The sequence below is a fragment of the Lates calcarifer genome, linkage group LG3, assembly GCF_001640805.2.
Source record: "Lates calcarifer isolate ASB-BC8 linkage group LG3, TLL_Latcal_v3, whole genome shotgun sequence".
Lineage (NCBI taxonomy): Eukaryota > Metazoa > Chordata > Actinopteri > Centropomidae > Lates > Lates calcarifer.
Window position 1 is genome coordinate 504,779 of NC_066835.1, and position 16,107 is coordinate 520,885.

A 16,107-nucleotide genomic window follows, 5' to 3' on the forward strand; every position below is an offset into this window, starting at 1 on the left:
CCCTTTATGTTCCTTTATGTTCCTTCTGCAAAAAAGAGATTGAGTCTTTATCTCATTTGTTTTATGGATGTCCCTATTCTACTAACTTCTGGACTCTATCATCTTTATTGATTTGGGAATATCATAAAGTTTTGGTCACTTTTACTGAAAATATGGTCTTATTCTTAAATGTTGAATGTAACAATGAGGAAGTTAAAAAATGTAATCAAATTGCTGTGTCTCTTGGGTAAATTTCACATCCATAAGGCTAGATTTCTCCAGGCCAAGCCAAATGTATCTTTGTTTTATATGGAGTGCAAATCTTTTAATGACTCTATAGGTAAAATTAGTAAGAATAAGAAAGCTTTCAAGACATCCAATCTTTTGGAAAGTATTATACCTCATATCAATAGGTTTTTTTTTTCTTTCTCCTCTGCTTTTTGTGTGATATTCATTATGTACTCCTTGTGTCTCGCTGTATGTTTGGATGATGTCATGTTTGTTTGTTAGTGTCTTTAATATGATAATAAAGTGTTTTTAAAAAAAAAATTACAAGTAACATCAACCGGAAAGGGAATGTACCAAGTTGAACCGGAAGTGATGACGAGGAGCGGCCAATACGAGTTGTTGTCGTTGATGGAGTTCATGGTGACCCAAGATGGACAGCAATCGAGTTATGTTTTGCCCGTTTTGTGGACAACATATGAGGCGCTTAACGCGGATTTGTTTTTCGTGTGGTCGGTCTTTAGAGTTTTTAAATGGCACAGACCAGACGGAAGGACCAGATTTGCTGCAGCAAGTGCATAGAATATTTTGATGAGGGACACTCGTACGCTGTAATCGTGGACATGATGTCATGTTTACACGGTGTTCACATCAGCTTGAAGTCTCTGAAAAGCAAACTGAATGGAACATTTTTGGAACACAATTAGGGCCATCCGACTGGAACGTCGTGGACCTGGACAGCTGTTTGGCTACCGCACGATGTTGCAGGTACAAAAGTACAATCTGCGCGTGAAGAGGGTCACGTGATGAATTTGCTCCGGGACCTCAATCCTCGAGGGTGCGAGCGGAGAGCACGCAGAAGGTTTATCAGAAGAACCTACCACTCCATGGGATCGAACTATATGTGGCACGCGGATGGTTATGATAAACTTAAGCCATTTGGTTTGGCTCTTTCCGGCTGTATCGATGGATTTTCACGTAAAGCGCTGTGGCTTGCATGTGGACCAACAAATAATGACCCAAGTGTGATCGCTCACTATTTTCTGTCATGTGTGCGAAACCTCGGTGTCATTCCCATGAGGGTGGACCAAGGACTGATTGTGGCACGGAGAACGGGACCATGGCCGCAATTGAGTGCACCCTACGCCACCACCACAATGACCACCACCATCTGGAGTGTCCAACCACATGTATAGCTCATCCACAAACAACCAGAGGATTAAGTCCTGGTGGTCCATATTCAGAAAGGTAAGAGGCCTTCATTAAGCCATTTAATCATGGGTAACCTTTGATTTATACTTATACTTTTACTTATTATCTTATCGATTTCTATAGGGGTCCGTTCTGGATGGAGCTATTTGCAGACCTTAGCGATGCCAGATACTTCAACATGAGTCATGAACATCAGTGTCTACTGATATTTGCTTTGGTGATGTTATTCAGAAGGACTTGGTGTCACAGTCACAGGATCCGCCCCTCCAGAGCAGCATCATGTCCAGGAGGAGTGCCCAATGAGCTCTACTACTTACCACACAGGTAATACTTTGGTGATAGATTGATGTCTGTACTTGTTTTCCTTTTATCTTAAAGTTAAATAAATATAATTATGTCTTCTGTTTAACATAGATTTGGCTCTAGAGACTGTGGATTTAAAATTGAAAAGGCTGAACTGGATGTCTTTCCCGAGGCTCGCCTGGCAAGAGCTCCATGTGGGGATGCAAACATGCAGGAGTACTTGGACTGTCCATGGAGAACAATCAGTTTCAGAAGCCAGAGTACTGGCAGTCTGCAACTGAACTGTATCTGAAACTAAAAGACATTGCTCAGCTATGAATGGAAGAGAGGTTTATTGTAATGGTGGAACATGTACACAAAGTGTCTGAATTTGTCACCCACAGCTTCATTATGTCAAAGGGGGAAATATATATGAATAAAAATAAAGTAATGAGCATTTATTACTTTTTTTTATAAGATAACAAAATCTCTTGAAATACTTGTTTTTTCATTCTAAATCTAAAACAGTGATTCATAAACAGACCACAGCTTGAGAATTATTGATCTAAAACAACTGACTGAGAAAAAAACATGCTCACATACTTTAACATTATAAAAACCTCTTTAACAAAAGCAACTGCACCAATGACAACAGCAACAAAGAACAAAACAACATTTTTAGAGTTCAGGCTCTAGGGGTCATCCAGCCATATGGCTTATAAACAGCCAAATCCTGGACTATTTTTAATTCCAAAGTCCATTTGTGACTTAAACACACTGTATGAATCTAGGAGTGGTAATTTCAAGTTTGAACATGTATTTGCCACAGTGGTTCCAAGCCAGAAGGGGCAAGTGATGTCAGCCCAGTTGCATCAAAACATCCTCCACAGACACAGTAGTCCCGCCTTCTGCAAAGAAAAAAAATGTTCAGATATACCATAGTAATGTGGTTTTCCAAATTTTCCAAAAAAACAAACAAACCTTCACAGTCAAGCAGATAGTCTGCCCAGTAGGCCAAGGTTTGATTTTAACAAGTCTCCTGTTAATCCCTGAAGGGCTGAGGTCAGGTTTGAAGAGTCTCTCACGTTCAAGGCCAGTGAGTCGCTTTTCAGAGTGGCATAGGACAGGGGTCAGCAAAGAAGGGTGTTGCTGTAGTGCATCCAGTAACTGAAGGGCTGAAAGACCATCTTTGAATCTACAAGTGAACACAAACACTGTTTCACTGCTGTGTAGTGCCAACTGCATTTAAATTATCTAAAGAATGTTAGAGGTTCTCTTCCTGACAATTACAATTCACCTAAAGAAATGTACATTTGGGGCTGGTTGTGTGTTACTTTAAAAAAAACATTCTTTTGATTTGCACATGGCAAGCTAAGTATTACAAACTGCACGAATTACACATAGAAACACAGTCACGTGGACGAATGACACAGAGGGCAGGGTGGCATGAGTATTTATAGACTAGCACAAGGCAGGGAATGGAGGGACAGACAATCACATAGGCTCAGTTCAGTTGTAACGCACCATGGCACAAATTCTGTCACAGTGACTAACTGATAACAGATATACATGCCATGAGGCATTTCAAACAAAAATTTCATATGGAAAAAAGTACATCATTAAAAATATGATCTTACCTGTCAATTACAGATGAGTTGCAGTCAATAATATACCATTGGAGGTAGTCTGTCAATTTCTTTCTTTTCTGCCACAGAAGTCACGTGTCTCAGACAGCCTGCTGCCTGTAACATTGTGCTGACATAAAAAAGAGGCATAATCATCCCAGTAAATGTAACTGCATGTACTGTATATCCTCCTTATTTTTATTCAGTGACATACATAGCATGGTGTAACCCTACCCTATCAAAACTAATAGTAAATTAAGCCAATTCTGTGTATGGGATATGGGAAGTAAAATTGTCCTAAAACACTACAGGAAGTATGTAAAACTCTGTCCTACCACACTGTAGCTTTATGCTATTCTCACCTCTCACAAAGCTTTCCCTATTTCTTCATCAGTTATTAAATTAACTGTTGATTTGAATGAAGGCTGGCCAGCAAGATAATGTACAAGATCTTCTGACATGAAATGGGGTCCTGGACCTCCATGTACAACTGACACTGCAATCATCTTTCCTGCCAGGAAGTATTCATCCTCCCTAACAACTGTGAATTAATTTATATTGCAAAATTAAAACACACAATACATTATATACTTTAAGATACTGAGGAAAAAAGCATATGCCATGACTCCTTGACTTGGAGCTTCTGTACTCCAGGAAGTGCTTATATGATGGGCAAGGTTTTTCTGCTGAATTTAACAAAGCCACGTTTCAAATACAAAGTTAGCAGCCGCTAAGCGCTCTTCACGTTCATTCACATACTTCAGATAGCGACCGCTATGCTACACTTACTTTGTTTAGCATTATCTGGCTGTTGATATGTCCCCTGTGCGTTTGGTCCTTCCGTCTGGTCTGCGCCATTTAAAAACTCTAAAGACCGACCACACGAAAAACAAACCCGCGTTAATCGGCTCATGTGTTTGCCCCAAAACGGGCAAAACATAACTCGATTGCTGTCCATCTTGGGTCACCATGAACTCCATCAACGACAACAACTCGTATTGGCCGCTCCTCGTCACCACTTCCGGTTCAACTCCGGAGTTGGTACATTCCCTTTCCGGTTGATGTTACTTGTAAATTTGTCTCGGCGTTTGTAAAAGTGTTTCGCGTCTTGTTAATTTGTTTTCTGAAATGTAAATTTGTTTCGGCACTTGTAAATGTGTTATGGTAATGTAATTGTGTTTTATGATATGTAAAAATGTTTTCTATAATGTAAATTTGTCTCAAGATTTTTTTTTTAATATATATATATTTTTCACATTACAATTTACTGAACATTTCAATTTGAAATATACATCAATTTACAAAAAGAACTCATTTGAGGAAACATTTGCTTGCATTTGAAACACTACAAGCTTACAACACATTAACAAGATAATATAAAATAAAATAATCACAGGGGTTGATATTTTAACAAAAGTGCTTTAAGCGTAGTAAAAGAACACAGGATTGTAACTTAAAAAGCAAGAGACTTTGACATTGTTTCATATAGTTCATTGATAGACTGATTTTCTTCCAGTAAAACCTTTAGGGATGTTATATGGTTTTTAATTTCATTGTTAAAACTGTTTATGGTGGGTTTGCTGTTTTTCCATTTATTCTTGTGTATATGATATTTTCCCATAATAAGAATTATGTTCACCTTTTTGGATACCTTTTTTGACAGGCCGTCCATATAAACCATCACTTGGAATTTGTTAAACGAGGAATTGTTAATCTCAATATTTAACCATTGATAAACATCTTTCCAGAACAGCATTGTGACTGAACAAGAGAAGAATAAGTGTTCCATCGTTTCGTGTTCTGTCATACAGAAAACACACGGACTTACTTCAAAATTGAATCTTTTCCTTAGGGTTACAGCAGCGGGATAAATATTGTTTATTAATTTGAACTGAATTTCTTTTACCTTAGGTGCAATTGGCCATTTAAGATAACTACAATAAGTCTTCGTTAGTGTCACTTCATTATCTGTTATCTTTATTTTTGTTGATTTTTTGATGTCATGGAACAGCTTTTCTTTAAACACACTTCCAAGTACTTTGTTGTTACATTTTCTTTCACCAAATTTCAGTTCACCAATTTTTAAATCAGGCAGTTTAACAGACACGTTTGAGTTTGTGAGGATATTTTTGATCATGTATTTTAAGGGAGGTGGAATAGCTCTAATTTGATTACTGACTAATTTGATTAAATTCTTTATAAGAGCATTTTAAACTAAACTTTTTTACAAATGAATTACCAAAAATTGCCATTTACATCCATCAAGTCAGTAACATATAGAACCTTTTTATCATACCATTCTTGTTTAAATAAAGTCTTCCTGTTAATTGATATGGTTCTATTAGTGCGGCATGAAGTTGTGAGTGAACATCATTTTCCAGTAGAGCAGTATTTGTTTATGGAAGTCAGACAATTTGATAGGTAGTTTAGTTATTTCAAAGTCACACCTTAACAAAAATTCTAATCCTCCAACATTTTGGAAAAGATATTTTGGTATGTGGAACCATATGGAATCAGGCTGTGCCAAATAAGCTTTTATCCAGTTCAACTTTAATACACCTATCATGGATTCAAAATCAGCCGCTTTTAACCCACCATGTTTATGGTCTTTAACCATCAAAGATTTTTTAAGGTAGTGGGTCTTATTTTTCCATATGAAATTAAAAATGATGGAATTTACCTTTTTAATCATTTGGGGAGGAACATAGAGAGATTGACAAGGATATACTAGTTTTGATAAACGTTCTGCTTTTGTCAATAAGATTCTACCAAGAATAGAGAGATCTCTCATAAGCCAATGGTTTAGAGATTTTTTCATATCCTCTATTCATATCATATCATCATATCTTCAATGTTTAGTTGTTCTCTCTATTTTTATCTTTAGATATTATTAAACCTAGATATTTTAATTCAGTTTTGATAGGAATGGAGCCTATATTTGTCTCAGTACACGGATGAAGAGATGGTATTTCACATTTTTTCAACTTTAGGCATAATCCTGAAGCTCTGGAAAAGATTGATATTATATCCAAGGCTTTTTTAATTAAGGATTTGTCCTTTAGAAAGATTACTGTGTCATCTGCAAATTGACTTATTCGATATTCATAATCTAAAATGGTAATTCCTTTAATTTGAGGGTGATTTACAATTAGAAATGCTAGCATTTGTGTACATAAAATAAATAATTTTGGCGAAATAGGACAACCTTGTCTAATTCCACGTAAAATCTTAATTTTTGGTGTCATTCCAGGGTTGAGGGAGATGTAACTGTAGATATCATTATAAAACATTTTTATGATCTTGCAGAACCCTTCTCCAAATCCAAGTTTTTTGAGCACTGTAAACATAAAATCATGTTCTATAGTGTCAAATGCTTTGAAAAAATCTATGAATAACACAAGACTATCTGATTGAATGAATGATTGGTAGTCAATCATATCCAAAATCAGTCGAATATGGTTGTGAATATATCTTCCCTTTATAAAAGCTGATTGATATTCTCCTACAAGTTTTCCAATTACATGCTTTAAGCGATTTGCATAAACTAAAGCAAGTAGTTTATAGTCATTACATAGTAAAGTTATTGGTCTCCAGTTGTCTAGCATCAACAGATCTTTTTTTGGGTTTTGGTAATAAGGTTATCAAACCTGTTTTCATAGTAGGAGACAAACATCCTTTCTGAATACATTCCAGAAAAGTGCTATATAGTAGCTTTTTGATATCTGTCCAAAAATGTTTTAGGAATTCAGATGTTAAACCATCAATCCCTGGTGATTTACTGTTTTTCATTTGTTTTAATGTGTTTTCAATTTCAATTACAGTTAATCCTTCTTCAAGTATATGTTTGTCTTCTACATCCATTTTTTTCATGTCTTCGTCGATTTTTTCAAATAGAATGTCACAATCTGATTTATTAAATTTTGATATAAGTTACAATAAAAGAGACAGATTTCATCTTGGACTAATTTCTGATCTTCAATTATAATATAATTTGTCATAAGCTTGCTTATTTTTTTCTTAGTCTGTCTTTGTTTTTCAAGTCCAAAGAAGTATGTTGAACTTTTTTCACCCTTTTCGATCAATCTAGCTCTTGATCGAATCTAAGCTCCATTTGCCTTTGCTGTGTACATGTCATCTAATTGGGATTGCAATGACTTTAATTCAGTAATGTTGTCTAAGGATAATTGTGTATTACTTGTTAATGAATTGATTTTGTCGATTAGATCCTTTTGCTTTTGTTTCCTTATACGTGACAATTTTTTACCTGTGTCAATTGCTATTTGTTTGGTCTTAAACTTAAACCATTCCCATTTACTGATATCACTCATGTCTAACTTTTCAACCTCCAAGATAAGAAACTTCACCTGATCATAAAATTCAACATTTTGTAAGAAATCATTGTTAAACTTCCAAATATTTGGAGAATTCGAATGTTGTTTGGATGATAATAAGTTTATACTAATCATGCAATGGTCTGTGAGCGGAGAGGCTGATATTTTACAATCCAAAATATCATTACATAACTCACATGAAATCAGCCAGTAATCTAGTCTTGAACATTGACTGTTTCCTGCAGAGTTATACCATGTATACTGAACTGATGTTGGATTCGATGTTCTCCAATAATCAATTACCTGTGTTGTTGTACATAAAGACAGTATAGTGTCATTGTATACAGGTCGAGAATTCCTATGAGGTAATCTGTCTAACCATGAATCTGGGGCTATATTATGGTCTCCTCCCAATATCACTTTATCTGAATTATATGTTGTTTTCCATTTATTTATAAGTTGGATTAATTTGGTATAGAAGTTCATATTAGTTGCTTGGTTGTTAAAGCCATAAACGCATGTTAAAATATAACGTTTGTCATTTATCTCCACTACCACCATTAACCAGTGACCTTCAGTATCTTTTTTATGATCAATTATGCTACCCGGAAATCTATTGAATAATATCATGACTCCTGCTGAGTGTGATGTTCCATGTGCGAAAAAAGCATAATCCCCCATTGAATTTTCCAGAATTTTTCATCAGTCATAACAGAATGAGTCTCTTGTAAAAAAACACATTGTGATTTTTGGTCCTTACAAAACAAAAAAAATGGCTTTATGCTTTATAATGTTTTTCAACCCCCTAACATTCAATGACATAAAATAAATTATGGTTTTCTGAATGCGCTTAACTTTGTTTTTTTTTTTTTCTATGCAGGAATGAACATGTTGTCCTTAGTAACATCATTTAAGAAAAAGAAAAAAACAACTTGAAATTGAAGTCCTTAAATCTCTTTAAGCAATTAAATCAGTTATATGTTCAACAAAGTACCTGAGAGTTTACTTCTGTAAACATAAATACATCTTACCATGTTCCTGAATTTTTGCTCTGTATAAGCATAAGGTGCCAGAGTATTTGCTTACTAAGCAGCAGTTAGAGGTCAACTCTGCGTCCATTGATGAGTGCATATCCTTCTCTTAGAGAGGCCTTCTTTCCGTTTCGTCTGGCTTCTTGCACCTTGAGCCACAGCTTTGGACGAGCCTCGCGATCTTCCTTTGAGAAGTCCTCCTTGAACTGAATGTTTATCTCTTTGCATACTCTTGCCTCTCTTGATCTCCTCCATACTTCATCACGAACAGTTCGCAAGGCAAACTGGATGATTACAGGTCTGGGCATCTTGTTGGTAGCTGCATCGTTCTTTTTTCCCAGGCGGTGCACTGTGTCTACTGTCTCACGGAGCTTCTCTACTGACAGCGGGATTACTCTTGTAAGGATGCCGGTCACAGTCTCTCTTGTATTCTCTTTGTCTTTTTCAGGAAGGCCCATCAGTCTAAGATCCCACCTTCTCTTATATCTGGCTTGCTCCAAACAAATCTGCTTCTGTGAGACATTTTCTTTTTTCAGCAACATCATTTCTTCTTTCATTTGCTTATTTCTTCCTTATTTTCTCTCACTGCTTGTGTGTTTGCTTCCATTTGACTTTCAAAGATTTTCAGTCTGTCATTTTGTTCATCAAATCTCTTTATCAAAGCTTGAATTGCATTAAAGATGGTTTCATTTGTAATCTCACCCAGCTGGTTTCTCTCGTCTTGATTCCTTTGTTTCATTTTTTGGGGATTTGGGCTGGGTAGTGGTGTGTGGTTATGGAGCATTTTCCGGTTTTCTTCCTCCATCGCCTCTATTTCTTCAAGTTCCTCTTCACCACATGCCTCTCGCAGGGACGTCAGGTTGTAGTCGTGATCTGTTAGCGTTGGAGCTTTAGCCGCTTTGCTAACGTTAGCAATCTCATTCACGTTGTGGAACTGAGAGCAAAAGTGGTCAGTCTCGAAAAAAATGAAACACCGTGGGGCTCAGGAGTTGTTCTTGCAATTTCTTTGTGCAGTTGGGTTTTTCTTAATGTCGAAGGACAATTGTCTAGGACGGCTTCAAAACTTTAATAACCTGCAAAAAACGCTGCCGCTCACTCCGCCATCTTAACTCCTCTCATATTTCAGAGAGGTGTCTCCTCACCTGACAGAGCAGCTTCCTCCCGTCAGCCCTCAAGGTTTGTAAAAGTGTTTCACATTTTGTAATGTTGGTTTGCACCTCCAGGCCACCGTATTGAACGGGCTGCTCGCACCCCGCGCCCGTCGGGGGACTGGCAACCGCGGGGTTAACGCAAGTCGTAGGGCATACCTTGGCGTAATAATGCACCACGGCGCGATGCATCGCCATTCAGAAAATATGGCAGTACGCATCGTGAAGCTAAATAATGTAAGAAACATGCATTTAGGCAAGCTTAAAGAATATGTTAGTGTGATAAAGACTGCCACATAAACAGTGGACACACATGTATGTGGGCCATAACACCGTTCACAAACCTGCAAGCCTTGTCAGTCTTCCAATGAACCCGACCATAGCTGGATGGGAAAAAAACTGTAATGTCTTCTACACAGTTACCTGGAAATGCATTCTACCCTCAGCTTAGTTTAGTTAGTTGTTCATGACAGTCAGTGAATGTTAAGGCTGTTTGACAGGGTTCTCTGATATGACTTTATTGGTAGCCATATGTCATCAGCAAAGTCTGTATAAATATGACAATGTCATTTGTTAATTTTACTTTAATATCCAGTCAACATTACAAGAGCAGCACATTTTTACAATAAAATTACTACAAAATTAAAATAACAATATTATTATGTAGCCAAATTCAATTCTTTAGTACATATTTTTAATATTATGTAAGTGTCAGAATAAACTTGTTAAATGTTTTATGAATGGGATGATGTGTATGTTTTTCTGTTTGTCTCACATTAAGAACAGACTGGAATAATAAATGCATTATCAGTGGCTTTGGTATGGGATGAAATCAGATTTTATCCAGAAATGTTTCACATTTTGTCCTGATAATTTATATTGCAAGATATAAAAGTAGATACATTAAATATTGGAATATTTAGCCCAAACCTCTTCTGAAAATTGTAGTTCCCATTTCTCCCAAACAAATCACAAAACACATGGCAAATCACTGAAGAGACAAAGCTTTCTGTATAACTGTACTCCACCCTGCCTCTGAACTGAAGTTACATGGCTCTACACCCTACCCACAGTGCAACATTCCTAAAGTCTGATGAGCTCTGTGTAATATGGACTTTTATGGTCTAAGGAAGTTTTTCATGCCATGATGAATACAGCTGTTGCTCCTGTTATTAATATGTTCATCATTACTGTGATTACATATGTGGCTGGAGAAACATTGGCTACAATCAAAGAATTTATATTGGTCAGAAAATTCCTTTAGAGCCTGAGTTCATCCTTGACTTTGCGAATGGCAGTATGACATTAACAACTTGTACTCAGAAAATCCACTTACAAGCTTTTCAGAGCTGTCAGCCGCCTCCAACAGACTTGGTCAGTAGATGGAATTCGCTCACTCTTACTTCTGATTATTAAGTCTATGTTATGCCTGCCTGAACAAACTCAATCCACTGATTAAGACCATGAGATGTGGCTGACAAGGGGGCCACTGCAGGTTTGGTTTTACATGTAATAATCACACTCATCCACTGTACACCCAATCCATTTCATATATGAAGTGTATTATTGTTGTAGACACAAGTGTCCTCTGTATTTACAAAGAAGACACTTGTCATTACTCAGTGCATTTAGTTTGGTCCATGCACAAAGACATGACAAGCAGTCCCGCCTGGGGGAGCAGCATGCCATAATTTAGCAGCTGAGTGTACGCATCCTGTCAGACCACAATCATATTCATCAGCTAATGAGTGGAGTAGCTGGGTTCCATGCTTTGTGTAGACTCAGCAGAGGCAAACTTCAGACCACAGGTTTGAGGTGGGCCTGAGAATGCCTGTTTCTGATAAGAGCTTAACTAAATGTTCAGAGCTTGGCTCTGGAAAACATGGAACACTTCCTTAAACAACTCTGTAGTTTCTTACTGATTTCCAAGCTGTTTCCTGGAAAGAACAATACCATGTTGGTACTCATGATGGGGAAAATAGAAACAATGTTCAGTTAGTACACTTCCAATTAATTCATTCCAATTATAGCTATTGTAAACTAGTCTTTTTATAATCTGTGCACAGCAGGTTAGCTGAACATGCAAAAAATGGGACCTCTGTCTACAGGCAAGCAAATAATCCAATTTACATGGAGAGTAAAGTGTCCAATGGCCAGTGATTAAAGGGTGTGTATGTGAGTTTAAATGAAGTCTGTCCTATTTTCCCTTTGATTTATGTGGAATAAAACAATTTCTTTCAAGGAAACATCCTTGAAAATGATTAGGAAATGAGGGACCATCAATGAAACGTTACCTCCTGAGTGGGCAAATATGAGAAGGTCCTGAGACTACAGTGAGACCACAGGGAAAACCCTGACAAACTGTCCTGCTATCAGTCCGGATGGTTCCAACTTTGTCACTTCAAATATCTAATTAATACTACAAGCTGAAAAACAGCAGTAATAAAATGAAGTTGCTGCTTGGTGTTCATTGTCTAAATCAATAGTGATACCCAGACAGTGGCAACATACAGGCACTGACTCCAAAGCATTTCTGGACACATCATGGAGGTGATGTGATGTGACAAACAGTGATGTAATTGTAGAGAGATCAGGATGATGATGATGATGATGATGATGATGAATTTACTGATTTGAGAAAGCCTACTTGAACACCTCCCTGAATATGGGCAGAGGAGAACAGATAAATATGACATCAATTTATGTTGTCCATGCTAAGATTAAGATAGTGCCAAGCATACTCATTCATATTTTACACTCACAGAAGACTAAGGCAATAAACAATACTACTTAGGTAAGATGAGTGCTATGTCTATAAACCAGTTTGATGAGCTACACAGATACCTGAGGGAACCACAGAATATCATCAAAAAGATTCTGAACAGCTGAAAACCAAATCACAATGTGCAACATCGATCTTCACGTGTAGAAAGACAAACTTATGTCTGCCTTACAATCCAGTGTTGGTGTATCTACTATTCACAACAAAAGGCACAAATCACAAATATGCATATGTTAATGGCTGATCTTTGTAAAGCAGCTGAATCAGATGACAAATGTTCCTAAGTTTCCTGACAGAGTCAAACTACACGTCTCTTCTCACCAATCCTCTCTTCACCTTTGGATCTAGATCAACAGACCATGTCCCCAGTCTAGCACAGTTTGGATTTTCCTAAACATTCAAGCTTTTTCCATTGATTAAACGGTACCCTTTTATTTCCTCAAGTCTAGTGTGTGTCACAGAACCGATCTCAGTCTACATGGTACTCACAGCCTTCTTTTTCAGAGTAGCTCTGCAGAGTGTGAGAAGTCCAGACTCCTAACCTGTTCACATTCAGTCAGCTGTAGCAGGTAATGTGCCCTTCAAACCCACATTTGTTTGACAGTTCACCACATGTAACATAATCGAACTTCTCATTTAATATATTTGGATTTTTAATTTTAATTTAATTCATTTCAATTTAATTTCAAATTTGACTCTAATTTAACTATTGATCTAATCTAATTCGTGAGGAGCTCTTATGAGAGGAAACTCTTTGCCTGGAACTTTTTGCACCATTTAACAGGACTCCCAGTAGTGGCACGAGACACTGGAAATTTGGCTCCAAATCACTTTTTTTATGACAACAAAGTCATCTGACAAAATCTACATAAGTCTACACTAATGACAGCAGCTGTGCAGGGTGATCTATCTATACTCCATCGTCACTTAAAATGAGTTACAACAGAGACAGAGAAAGTTAGAGGAGACAGAAAGCTGTCATCTTCATTTTTTTGGAACACAGACCCCTTCAGTCACTGTTTCCAATGCTACTCTTCTTCACTGGCCAAACACATGGACCTGGAGACGACAAGCCAGAGTTCAAATAAACTGCTTGTTACGCATGTAGAAGAGATGATTTCCGAACAGGTCAGACCAGAGAACAGAAAGGCACTGGTGTCACATGCACAGACTGGAGTCTGGTGTTTGGTCTGACAATACTGTGTCTGGATATCACAATTCACAAGAAGCTTCTTTCACAAGGCCATTCTGCTGTAAAACTGTAGAGCACAACTAAGTAACAGATATCAGTCAGCGTATCCAGTACTGTCTGTACACATGTTCGCATGTACCCTCAGACTGACTTCAGACCTGAACTCAGACCTGAACTCAGCCTGTCAGTAATGAACAAAGTGTGCGCGGTTTAGGCAGAAAACTAAACTGTGACTTTGCACTGTAGTTATGAGGTATTCTGGCTTTGGTGATTTCCACCAACCATTTGGTTACATACAGGGTAGCACTGTTTACAGAGAACAACAACACTTCTTTAAAGCTAAATGTTTTTGGCTTTTTAGACTTTTGGTACAAAAATAATATAGTTTGAGGTGAGCGTAATAAGAGCGCTAACAGTTTGAGTTGAGATCAACATACAGAAGAGCGCAGTACAAGCACAGAGATGACTTAACACCGGCTTCCTTAATCCATACTTTTACATCACTGGAAAGACATAAAAGACAACTGTAATGCTGAAGTTTTCTTTTCCAGAGGTATGCAGTTATCTGTCTGGAGTGTTGTCAACTCCTGAATAACACAATTTGTACATGTCTGTGTGTATTCCACGAGTGAATGTGCAGAACACTCCTAAACTGAGAAAGAATCCAAAATGCATATAGGGGAACTGGATTTCTGAAATGCATCCCTGGATTTCTACAGTGCATACAAATGTCTTAAGGACAGAGACAAACCCAAAATCTTTACCACAGGTAATCCAACTCCTTTGTGTTTAACTTCAGATTGTAGAGTAAAGAATTAAAAAAATCCCAAAGACATCAGCACTTTTATGTCTGTGTAGCTACAGACGTTTTGGTTTCTGTGTGTGTGTGTGGTGTGTGTGTGGCTGTGAGACTGCATGAGTGATGCATGCATTGATTGTTACAAGCATAATGTGTTGTTGTTTCTGTTTTCTGTTTCTGATCAATTTACTTTGTGTATCAATTAGACTATATGTTTGGCCTGAGGCAAAAATATCCAAATGTGTGTTTGTGTGTGCACATTCAGAGAATCCAAATTGGAATTTGAATGTGGTCTTGGTCTTCAGTTGGCAGGCCCTGGGTCTGCCAATGGCATTGTGTGCAACACCTCATCCAGGAGCTGCAGAGCACGGTGCAGATGGACCTCCACCCAGCAGGGGGTGTGTTTGATGCTCTGTCGGGGATAGTCAGGCCCCCAGCCCTTCACAAAGCTGAGCCGCAAGATACACAGTCGTCTGAGGTCATCTACACCGATCCCAGCTGCTGCAGACAGACCTGAAATCACACGTGACAAAATGTGGTGGTTCTTCCAGTCAGTACCACAGAGTACTTCATTCTGACACCCTCTCCCACCCACTGATGGACAGTTGATCAAGGTTGACCTAGCCACCCATTCCAGAAAGAGCACATGTACATGTCTAGCATGTCAACCTGTTAAGTAGAAGTGGACGTTACATTAGAGTACAAAAATTTCACATCTGGTACATTCACATGAGGTCAGATGTTTCACATGTAAAAACACCAGCTTTTTGGTAATACCAATTCTTTATATTTATAAATCTTATCTTCCTCGTTTCTATTCATTTACATCATCTAGGGAATAAAATAGAATGAAAGTGGTTATCATGCTTTCCATAATAACACATGAATTGCTGCCTTTGTATGCACTAAAACAATAATCACCCATACCTTCCCTGATAGAGACCTGATACTTCATGTTAAATAATATTATGTTATCTAAAAATGTGATGAAAACTTCTCTAGCATTTCCATTGTCAACACAGAACTTAACTAAACATAATCAAGCATTTTACTGTAAAGGGCTCTGTCTCACACTGTATCCACCAAAACATCATCTAAAGGCACTGCTGAACGGGAAGAAGAGGGCCATTAAATCAGGGAACTAGGTAAAGCTGCAGAGGGTGTATGAGGGAGCTTCAGAGGATCAGTGAGACTAGGTCACAAAACCATATCAGGGTGCAGGGACAGCCTGTAGAAGACCTACAGTAGGAAAATGACCTGAACACAGATTTGACCAAGCATCTGCCTGACTCCATGCCCAGCCCACCTCACTGCTCCATCATCCTCTGTATACTGTCCCACCGACCTAAACACAGCACCAAGCCTCACTCAACCAAGTACAAGCAGTCTCTCCCTGCCCATGCCTGTGCCTCACAACAGACTAGTTGGGAAAGAACAGAAAATGGATGTAGGTGAGGAAAGCAACATGTCCAGATGGTATTAGCTCCAGGATTTTCAAGGC

The 16,107-nt window shown here is 37.9% G+C and overlaps 2 protein-coding genes across 8 annotated transcripts in view; one reads left to right on the forward strand and one right to left on the reverse strand.

The window, feature by feature from the left end:
* The first annotated feature begins 579 nt into the window (after positions 1-579).
* On the forward strand, positions 580-2,155 carry LOC108896342 (uncharacterized). Its single transcript, XM_051078709.1, has 3 exons — positions 580-1,452; positions 1,540-1,740; positions 1,831-2,155. The coding sequence occupies exons 1-3, from the start codon at positions 1,253-1,255 to the stop codon at positions 2,009-2,011; spliced, it is 582 nt and encodes a 193-aa protein (XP_050934666.1). The 5' UTR covers positions 580-1,252; the 3' UTR covers positions 2,012-2,155.
* The window catches only part of smad10a (SMAD family member 10a), a 39,470-nt gene continuing 25,397 nt past the window's right edge, over positions 2,035-16,107 (reverse strand). For 5 of the 7 annotated variants that reach the window (XM_018695426.2, XM_018695425.2, XM_018695424.2 and 2 more), the window contains 4 exons: positions 4,113-15,119; positions 3,336-3,453; positions 2,680-2,893; positions 2,035-2,606 (listed from right to left, as the gene is read on the reverse strand). In XM_018695426.2, the coding sequence (XP_018550942.1) occupies positions 14,908-15,119 (212 nt within the window). In that variant the 3' untranslated portion in view covers positions 2,035-2,606; positions 2,680-2,893; positions 3,336-3,453; positions 4,113-14,907. The remainder of the gene's footprint in view (positions 2,607-2,679; positions 2,894-3,335; positions 3,454-4,112; positions 15,120-16,107) is intronic. The other 2 variants (XM_051078675.1, XM_051078685.1) reach the window with 2 other exon arrangements.

Excerpts from the sequence above, each read along its gene's own strand:
- LOC108896342 (XM_051078709.1), top strand. The coding sequence starts at position 1,253 with ATGTGTGCGAAACCTCGGTGTCATTCCCATGAGGGTGGACCAAGGACT. Across the intron at positions 1,453-1,539 it reads GGTGGTCCATATTCAGAAAG|GGGTCCGTTCTGGATGGAGC; the intron begins GTAAGAGGCCTT and ends CGATTTCTATAG. Across the intron at positions 1,741-1,830 it reads CTCTACTACTTACCACACAG|ATTTGGCTCTAGAGACTGTG; the intron begins GTAATACTTTGG and ends TGTTTAACATAG.